The sequence below is a fragment of the Oncorhynchus kisutch genome, linkage group LG12 (assembly GCF_002021735.2).
Source record: "Oncorhynchus kisutch isolate 150728-3 linkage group LG12, Okis_V2, whole genome shotgun sequence".
NCBI lineage: Eukaryota > Metazoa > Chordata > Actinopteri > Salmoniformes > Salmonidae > Oncorhynchus > Oncorhynchus kisutch.
This window is the reverse complement of record NC_034185.2, coordinates 51,470,211-51,480,306: the sequence shown is the minus strand read 5'-3', so window position 1 is coordinate 51,480,306 and position 10,096 is coordinate 51,470,211. Positions and strand designations below refer to the sequence as shown.

Below are 10,096 nucleotides of genomic sequence, written 5' to 3'. Positions count from 1 at the left end.
ACACACACACACAATGTGACTGGGCCGTCCAGCTGCCGACCTCCTGACCTCCCTCCCTCATCTCTTCCTGTTCTGTTCCCTCACAGTCTCTCCTTTCAGAGACATGGAATGTGGCCCAAATGGCACCCTATTCCCTATATAGTGCACTACTGGTCAAAAGTAGTGCACTGTATAGGGTATAGGGTGCCATTTGGGAGGGGGGCAGGGTTACAGGGTAGTGGAGTGGCTGAGCCGTTCACTGCTTTGATGGAGTCTGACTCCAGATTATTCAAAAAACTCAATGTTTTGTTTCTCTCTGGACCCCTCTTCCATTCCATCCCACACTCTCCCTCCCACACACAATCCACCCCTCTCTTTTTCCATCCACCCTTCCTCACCTCCTTTTTTTCTATATCCTTCTTTCTCGCTCTTTACATTTACTTATTCACTGCATTATTACATTTGTTTTTTATTTAAGAGGGACAAATATTAAAAGCTCTTTATAAATAAATATACATTATTATTTTCTCTCCCTCCCTCTTTTTCCCTCTCTCTGAACATCTCCCTGGTATCAGAAGGGAAGACGTCTTTATTTGTAATTTGAGTAGCCTAGTTACATATCTCTGTTCTTTCTGCCAAGGAATTTTCAGTACACGGAAGACTTCTGTCCAACGGCCACAAATATCCCATTGCTTTCACTGACAATTGACAGCAACAGGGTGAACTTTTGTTTTCTTGCCTAAACAACCCAAGATCTTTACAAATAGTGAATTGAATCTACTGTATCTGGTCGAAGAACAAGTGTGTGCACATTTGTCATTTTGCGCCACCAAAAGAGGTTCGTATTTAGATCAATATATGGCTTTGCTACCACCTAGTGGACATGACCAGTTGTAAAACAAAAGCAACAAAATAACCTGGCCATTCATCTCGCGCGCCCTCCAACGGTTGTGTTGGTTTGTTGACAAGCTCTAATACCTCTAATAAACTAACTGATCAATGTTTGTAAAGTAACGTGATACTATAGAAAGGTAGTAAGCTACTTTAGTTAGTTCACCACTTCAATGTGCAGGAGAGAGAAGATAGCTAAGTGCTGCAATTAGCTTAGCTACCTGAACTTGATGTGCTAGCTAGCTACTAGTAACGTTAGCAGAGTAGCTAGATAGCTCGGTAGCTTTGATATTTGACCCATTCTGCGTGTTTATCTATCGTAACACACACCACATGCTCTTTGTCACAGCTATGGAGAAAACCCAAGCGAGGGATCTCAGCCTAAAACCGATCGTGATTGCAGGCCCTGTGATCAGGGACAAGAAGTTTCTGCAATGGCTGGGCAAGGTCCTAGAGCTCAGCTGGCTGCGGAACAAGGACATAGAGGCAAGGCCATATGAGTTCACCTATAATTTGGATAGACCCATTTGTCCATTTATCAGTGATGTTACACCTGACTTGCACACCTACTCCATGATGATAAATACCTGGTTCAACTCTTTGTGTTTCCTTCAGGAGCGCAAGGGACTGTTGGGAGAGTTGCTTCCCTCCTTCGCTAACGGAGCTGTCGAGAGCAACGACTTCCTCTCCCTCCAGGAGATCCTAGAAAATGTCTGCAGTAGTGTGTGTGTGTGTGTCTGTGTTTTCTTTATTTGGGTACAGTTTCTTCTCTCACACACACACTTGTCTTGCATATACCCCCCCCCCCAGATGGATGTGAACTGTGGGGACTATGACGGCACCAAACCACTGCTGAAGGCCTGTGAGATCGGTAACCTGGACATGGTCAAGTACCTGCTGGCCAAAGGAGCCTCGCAGCATTTGAAAGACCGCTTCGGAAACACACCCCTACGCCTGGCCATTATCAACAGGTAGCCCACTAACCCTGCTCTGCTTTGTCAAAGCATCGTTGTAAGTAGCCTACCTGGAATAAGTCTAGAAGTGGACTAATAAAGCAACATTGAAAGCATCACACACTAAAGCCAGATAATGGTGACTCACATTTGCATGTCAGGCATTATGACGTCATCAAGTTCCTGAGGATGAGAGAGGCGTCACTGGCTATGCCCGCAGTGAGGATCGGCGTGGAGCTGCTGCAGTGAGTAACTCCTTATTCATTAACATGAACCATTTTGAGTCGTGCTTTCATTATTCAAAAATAAGATGCCACTCTTGTTATAGAAATATTGACCCACGTCTCTCTCTCTCCCCCTCCTCCCATTTCCCACCATCTCCCTCCCTCTCCCACCCCCCTCCCTCCCTCTCAGGGCAGTGGCCAAGAAAGACTACCAGCTGCTTCATGCCTGGGCGCTGTCTGGAGTGGACATGGACTCTAAGGACTACAATGGACGCACGGCCATGCACCTGGCTGTCAAGATGAGGGACACAGTCATGGTCCGCAAGCTGCTGGAGTATGGGGCAACCCCGCTGGTAAGAACCAGGGTCATATTCATTAGTGAAAAATGTAGCAAAACTCTGAGCAACTGAAAAAACGAAAACAAGCATTTCTTATTGGACAAGTTCAGATAACCCAGTTCCTCAAAATTCCGATCCGTTTTCTTCCATTTCGTGCCTAGTGAATACAGCCCCTGATCTACCAAATGGGTTAGACGGAAGGGGAGGTGTGAGGTATAAGAAGCCGTGGGGGCAGTATGGGGCCACCCTCTGGTAAGAACCAGGGTCATGTTCACTCACTAGGCACTAAACGGAAGCAAACAGGCTGAAACAGGGAGGTACTATCTCAACTTGTCCTTTAAGAAACACGTTTTCCGTTGCACAATGTTTTGAAAGGTTTTTCTACAGTGTGACCCTGCTCATCTCAGGGTGGAGTAGGAGAGGTAAAAGAGGTAGTAGTTTAATCTTCACCAAAGTAGCAACTGGGCCGTTATGCCACCTCAGTGTTTTTACTCTACAGTTAGAGTTTCAGCAGCATCCTCAACATACCACCACTACATCTGACAATTGAAATGAATGTCCTTTTTCCAAATTCACCTTCGAAGTCTGATCCACTCCCCCACCTTACCTCACCTCTCTTCTCATGTCCTTCCCTCTCCTGCCCTTCCTTCTCTCTTTCCTCTCCTCCCCTCCCACCCAGGAGATAGATATCTGGGGCCAGACTCCGGTGGACGAGGCCCGTAAAGGCAACATGTTGAGGATCATGCTGGCGTTCCACCCCCTCTTCACTGAGCAGCTCACCACCAAGCTGGCCTACCTGACCTGCAAGGCCCAAGCCCAGAGGAACAAGTAATGGAAGAAGACCCTGAAATGTGTCCCACTCTATTGCCTATATAGTGCACTACTTTTGACCAGGGCCATAGGGAATAAAATAAACACCCGGGCCCATGATAACACTTTAATAAATCAACTTTAATTTTACTTATTTTGTTCAGACTTTTATTTGAGCTATTTTGTGTATGATATATAGGCCTAGTACTACTACATATTTTTAATTGGTCGAGCAAATAGACAACAACAGGAGATGAGGGTATAAAAATAAAGGTTGGTATAAAATAAAATACATTTGGGGCCGTCAACTGCCAAACGTTGTCGAACGTTGCAGATAGAAATGACATGAACAGAGCTAATGTGAATCCTTATGATTCATGTCAGAGGAGCATGTCTGTTCTACATGGCCTATTTCAATCGGGAACGTTCTAAAACGTTGCGACCTGCAGGGTAAGCTACTGTCGACTTGACAGTAGGTGGCGAGCGTGCCCTGCTTCCTTTTTTCTACCAGGGGGGCAGGTTTTACGGCGTCTACGTTTCAGGAATTCCATCCAGTCTACGCAAACCCTCATTTAAATTGCAAATAGAAGGCTAGGGAATGTTAACTTGATTTTAGCCTGATCGAAGAAAAATAAACAGTGGTGTGAAGAAGATAATGAGGGAATAATAGTCGATCAATATTAGTAATCAGTTGTATTATTGTATTGCAGTGTATACAGATGGTTCAAAGGATACGATGAATGGGAAGACGGGAGCAAGTGTATTTATTCTTGAGTTCGATGCTAATCTATGCAAGTCTAACAAATGGTTTGTATATTCAACAGAAATGTTTGCGATAATTGTTGGATTGCAATGGATAGAGGAGGTGCAACCAAGAAGAGTAGTAATATGTTCGAACTCTGCAGCGGTTTTGTGTAGTTTAAGATCTGGAAAGTCAGAACGCGATGATTTATGGTTAGAAGTAATGATGCAGTTATTGGGATTACAAAGAAATTACATTGACATTTAGTTCGGTTGGATTCCGGCTCATGCAGGAGTTTATTTTATTGTTGTTTTATTGTACCTTTATTTAACAAGGCAAGTCAGTTAAGAACACATTCTTATTTTCAATGACGGCCTGGGAACAGTGGGTTAACTGCCTGTTCAGGGGCAGAACGACAGATTTGTACCTTGTCAGCTCGGGGGATTGAACTCACAACCTTCCGGTTACTAGTCCAACGCTCTAACCACTAGGCTACCCTGCCGCCCCATTATGGAAATAATATAGTAGATAGAACAGCAAAAGGAGCAGTGAAAAGCACTATTGTGGATATACAGGTGCAGTTAGGAGAATTTAAAACATTCATTCGAAAAAATGGGTTAGATTGCCTTTGCCAGCAATGGGATGAAAGTAGGAAGGGCAGACACTTTTATAGTACAATGACATTTTTACGGGAGATGTGGAGTGTCACGGGAGTGTCATTGAATGAGAACATAAGGGGGAAATGAGATTAGGGCATACGGGATTGAATTCATCTTTGAAATTGATAGGAAACATGGTACTAGAATGTGCAATGGCTGGAAACGGTTGAACATGTATTACTATTTTGTGAAATGTGTGTAGAAAGGGAGAGGTTGTTTGACAGGGTCAGAGGTTGGACGGGAGTGGGTAGCATTTTGGGTGGGGGTGATGGGAGTGGTGAGGTTTGCACGGAGTTATTTTATTTGATTAGAAATTCAGGGTTAATCAAGAGAATATACTGTAGTGGTATAGATAGGTCGTCACACTCCAGTACAGTAGGTGGCGGTGTATGCACTTGTCAGTTGATTGCGATTTGCCAATAAAACTTAAAGATGAAGAAGGGCAACGCAACTACTGTAGTACATTTTGTGTTGGCCTGCCTACTTTCTATATCCTGGAAACTGTAGTTAGACAATTTTTTTCTTTCTTTCCATATGTAAGACATAGGCTACACTGTAGCCAATATGTTTCTGTCTGTAGAGTGACTAGTTTAGATTGTTGTAGCATATGGTTATGCAGTGAAACTATATTCAACTAAATCTTTTGACTTTGGATGTTTTTTTAATCTTTTGACTTTACATAAGGCGTCTGAAACAATGAAAGTGTGTTTCGTCTTGTGTGTGCTGAGTACCGTGGTAGTTTCTTGTTCGGGAGAATATAGTCGCTTCGAGAAGTCATTTAACTATTCCCCGGGAATGATGCAAGTCCTCCGGGAGACGCTCACGGATTTGTCCCAGGAGGCGCACAGTTACCTGGTCCACCTTGTTGGGGCGCGGTCTGTTGAAACTGCACAGAAGGTGAGGCACAAAGAATAGCCTGCTCTAAATTAAATTTAACAGTAGTATGTATCATAAAATCTTAGTCTAATGATGTCAGTTCTTTTGTCGAATTAGGTAGGTGCGAGTAGCAACAAGTCGGCCTGTACGGGAACCCTTGCTTGTTTTATTTCCGTATTTAGGGACCCATGTGTTTGCCTCAAACAGAACCCTATATCAACTCTCTCTCTCTCTCCTGTCAGTGTTTCTTTCGGTTGGTCAAGTATCTGGCTGCGGTAGCGGCCAGTGTCGCAAATGTGGTTATGAAGTACCTCACCCAGTTCCTGAGGGCAGCAGGAGTTGATGGTAAACACCTGCTCTAGGACCATTCATTATTCATCATTATAATATTAAAGGCAACACGGATGCTAAATCAGCACTCCTCTTCCCACTTTATGAATACCAGGCCCAGAAAGCTAATGCAATACTCCAGTCAGTCACCAATACTGTTCCCAGAGAGCTAAATCATGTCATGTGCAGACTTTTGTTTCAGCCCAGCACTAACACACCTAATCAATGTCTTGATGGGCAGTTGACTAGTTGGATCTGGTGTGTTAGAGCTGGGCTGGAGCATAAAAAACCTGTACAACCTGTAGCTCCCCAGGGCTGATAACCAGTGCACTATTCAATAATGGAACAGACAGTTGTCAATACAAAAATAATAATTTCAAGTAAATCATTCTTATGTCATCTGTTGATTGATCCCATATTGTGCAACATCAACACACAACCCACGTACAGTACTAGACACTCTCACATTGTAATTTACTGTCAATGTTCTCTGTAGACACACACACACAACACAACTGGATGAAAGTCTGACCTGCTAAGGGAGCCCTTTATGCACTAACAGACATGCCCTGGATTAGGTGTGTGTGCCAGACGGGCAAACCTTTTTTTCCACAATGCCAAAAGTAACCTACTAGGCTTTGTGACTATAACCTACCGGTATAATAATTACATAGTCTTAGCAGTGTGTTGCTATGTTTTTGCCACATCTTAGAATGGAGACGAGGAAGCATTTTTAAGAATACTAGGCTAGAAAAAATGCACTAATATCATGTATCTCTCTCTTTCTCTCCTCCAGTTCAAATGCCTATTAACAGTATCACCCCAGATGCTGTGGTCTATATCGGTCAGTGGCTTCTGCTGGCTCTCATTGGCTACTGGCTGCTGTCCCTGGCCTTCCGCTTGGTGGCATCCACTTTGAGGCGGGTCCTGTGGCTACTGAAGCTGGGTGTGGTTTTAGGACTGTTTGGCCTGATCCTAAGTGACCGCAGCGCTGAAACAGAGACTACGGCGCTGCGATTGGCCGGCCTGGTGAGCGTCTGCGTCCTACTGGGTATAGGGCATTCTGGCACCGGCGGAGACAAAACCGACCTGGAGGATCAAGTGAGGGTGCTAGAGAGACAAGTGAGAGAAATGGAGAGGAGGAGTGAGGGATGGATGGATGGGAATTGAAAGGCCTTGTTTTGAACATAATCACGACATTGTACATAACGTTTTGTTTACAAATGTTTTGGTATCGTTTTGCATAAAGTATTTGCCTTTTTTCTTAAAGATCCTATAGTTCTTTTGTGTGATGAAACAGAACTGACAGCTGATTAGCTTGTTTTCAAGGAGACAGACAATGTAATTTCTGTTTATTAAGGTGGATATGTGCATTTCCCACGGACTATTCTGCTATAAATACTATTGATATTTGTAGAATAAAAACATTCCATAAGGTCTGACGATATGGCGTTGGAAATCATTTTCTTCCTCACTTCCTCACATAACACAAACAAGTTATCTAATAAAACAAATACATACTTCCTATTACCTACATTACAGATCTGTCCATTCCTTTAAAGTGGGTGTGTCGTGGGATGAGAAGGTGAGAAAAGCAGTTCTGGAAAAACATTTTAAAAGTGACTCCAAGAGCTTGAGCAAGTGGCATCTGACCTTATCCAATTGATATTCTCCCCTTGACCAACTAAGGCCAGGAGTTTATCCAGTTCTGGTTACATGGTCTGGAAATGCCCTGTCCCTGAATATAATCATGTAGAATAAATTTTTCTCACCCCTTGACCCGACCAGGGGTATATTCATTAGGAACCTAAAGGAAGCAACCAGGTTGAAACGGGTAGGGACTAACTGAATTTGTCCCCAAAATAAATGTTTCCAGTACAAAACTGTTTGCTTCATTGTGCACTTATGAATACACCCCCAGGACAATCTCCCTTTGGTAGAGGAGATGAAGGCACCGGGTGCGTTTGCGTGGTGAGGCTTAAGCAAACGACTAGACGAAATCCGAGGAGTGAAATCGGGGGAGGAGCAAATGCGACAGCCAAAAGTTGGACACGTGGTTTTACAACAAATAGCAGTGTGCCATTGTTATAAAAGTATTTCTTTGTCTCCAACTCTCATATCACACAATCATAATTTGTAATCAAATGTGTGTACTTTGTACAAACAATGAGAGAGACATATCACATTCATTTTGTTATATATCCACTGTATATATAAATCGAGGCAAAGTTGGTTCCTGTTTCAGTCATGTCTTTGGTCATGTTCGTGCGGGTCAAACAAAAACAGCCTAATGATTGGTGGACAATAGAGCCTCCCGCAATGCAGGTGATGGCTGCAGGGTGAAGTCGGTGAAGAGCAACTGCAGAAACGTGCAGTCAAAACTTCACGACCTTTGATCACATGATTTTTGCAAAGTTCACGCAGTCGACATGTCGGCACAAGTGGGATCATTTGTGTCCCCATAATTCAACGCACTTGACAAAAGTGATCCGCTCGAATGCATCCCGCTGTCTGTAAAACCTTCAGGAGTGCATCATTATATAAAATACATTAAATATGATAAATAGGATTTTACGCAGACGATACAACATCTTAATAAAATAGAACCCTCCCAATGTATTAATAAGCTGCCTAAAAGTTATTTAACTCTACAAACCCTGTTGAAATGACAGTAGTTTCATATGTAGTACTAAAATGGTGCACCATGCATATAATAACAAACAGCTATACTTTGGCATGGAAAGGCATTTCTGTTCATATTTGCATATATACTGTATACACTCTTTAAATATACACAACAGGAAGTAGCTACCGGCAATTAGCTACCTACCCGACAGGCGGAGAGGTTTGCTTGGTCTATCTTGAGTGGATGATGAGTTTTCCTAGTGGCTTCTGATTGTATGATTAGGTGGGATGTGGGTTCTGATTGGATAATGAAAATCTAAGAAAAAAAATGATTCCAAGAAGGTTCTTCAGCTGTCTCCATTTTTGGTTCCAGGTAGAGCCCTGAAAGGCAGTTATCGGTTGTGCTCCTCTCCTCAGACGTTGCTGACGAATGCCAGTTCTTACAACTCTTGGATAGCTATTTTACGTATCAGCTAAACCCTATGTTTTAGCTATCGGGTGCCCGACGGCACAGTCGATGACGTGGCACGCAACCATTGGTTGATGCATGTAACGTCTCAGCAGGGGAACACGACCAGAGTGTTTGATCGATACCATCTTCACCATTGAGTTTGAAAAATGACACGTTACAAAAATGTAAGGCCACACCATAGAGATAGAGGACTCATCTTTGTATATGTGCCATTCGAGCATCCGTGACAGCATGGGCTGTGCCATTGAGGCAATTCCATTTTGAAGTAGTCAGTTCTTCACGATTGGCTGAATTGCAAACAGGCCCCATGGTTTAACAGGGGTAATCTAAATACGGCCTTGTAGAAGGTACAATACAATGTCTTATGTTAGAAAAATAACAGTGGATAGGTGATCTGAGGGGCAATGTCGTCTAGCTCACAGCTACATCCACAACATACTGCTTCCTCTCCCAACCCATATAACAGTCACTGAGCCGTACCGGCCCGGAGCTGTGGCTACATTAACCGATTGGATCGATTCTACAGGAAGTTGGCGGGGGAGTTTTTTCCTGTGTCCATGGGGGGGAGGAGGGAGGAACAATGTCAGAGGGTGTGCGTATATGTGTGTGAGAGGGTGTGTGTGTGTGTGTATGAGAGGGTGAGTGAGGACTGACCTAGGGTGGTGGATGGGCAAGGAGGGGGATCAGCTGGAAACATGTTCTCCACCTCCTTCCCGGAGGGGGCGCTGTACATCACTGGAGCATACCCCTCACACTCACACCCTTTCTGCAGAGGGTTGTACATGGAACGCAAAAGGGTTCTACCTGAAACCAAAAAGGGCTCTCGTATAGGGACCTTCGAAGAACCCTTTTGGAATCAATTTTTCTAAGAGTGTAGGGTAGAATAGAGTAGAGAAGAGTATAAAGCCCTACCATCGGAGGAGCCCCAGGATTCTACTGTGGCTGGTTGGGCAGGGGGCCATTCCACTGTGGGGGCTGAAGCACTGAAACAAAACACTGTCACACTCTTTCTCTTCCTTGTTTCTTATGAGGATTTCCACACCTGACAGGAGGACTACGAGGGTTTCCTAACAAGAACCATACCAGACACTGATATAATGAACAGAAGGAGATATATACAGTGCCGTGCGAAATTCGGCCCCCTTGAACTTTGCGACCTTTTGCCACATTTCAGGCTTCAAACATAAAGATATAAAA

The 10,096-nt window shown here is 43.8% G+C and overlaps 2 protein-coding genes across 5 annotated transcripts; both read left to right on the top strand.

The window, feature by feature from the left end:
- The first annotated feature begins 627 nt into the window (after window positions 1–627).
- Window positions 628–3,349, top strand: si:dkey-9i23.14 (L-asparaginase). 4 transcript variants are annotated; one of them, XM_020496066.2, is made up of 7 exons: window positions 628–817; window positions 1,220–1,356; window positions 1,486–1,581; window positions 1,681–1,841; window positions 1,985–2,068; window positions 2,238–2,400; window positions 3,065–3,349. In XM_020496066.2, exons 2-7 carry the CDS (start codon window positions 1,222–1,224, stop codon window positions 3,215–3,217), a joined length of 792 nt encoding a protein of 263 aa, XP_020351655.1. In that variant the 5' UTR covers window positions 628–817; window positions 1,220–1,221; the 3' UTR covers window positions 3,218–3,349. The 4 variants fall into 4 exon arrangements, with proteins under 4 accessions (XP_020351655.1, XP_020351654.1, XP_020351653.1 ...); XM_020496065.1 differs by lacking the exon at window positions 628–817 and adding an exon at window positions 867–935; XM_020496067.2 differs by lacking the exon at window positions 628–817 and adding an exon at window positions 922–1,010.
- Window positions 3,350–5,009: 1,660 nt separating this feature from the next.
- On the top strand, window positions 5,010–7,245 carry tmem109 (transmembrane protein 109). Its single transcript, XM_020496063.2, has 3 exons — window positions 5,010–5,493; window positions 5,715–5,817; window positions 6,599–7,245. The coding sequence occupies exons 1-3, from the start codon at window positions 5,293–5,295 to the stop codon at window positions 6,970–6,972; spliced, it is 678 nt and encodes a 225-aa protein (XP_020351652.1). The 5' UTR covers window positions 5,010–5,292; the 3' UTR covers window positions 6,973–7,245.
- Window positions 7,246–10,096: the final 2,851 nt, after the last annotated feature.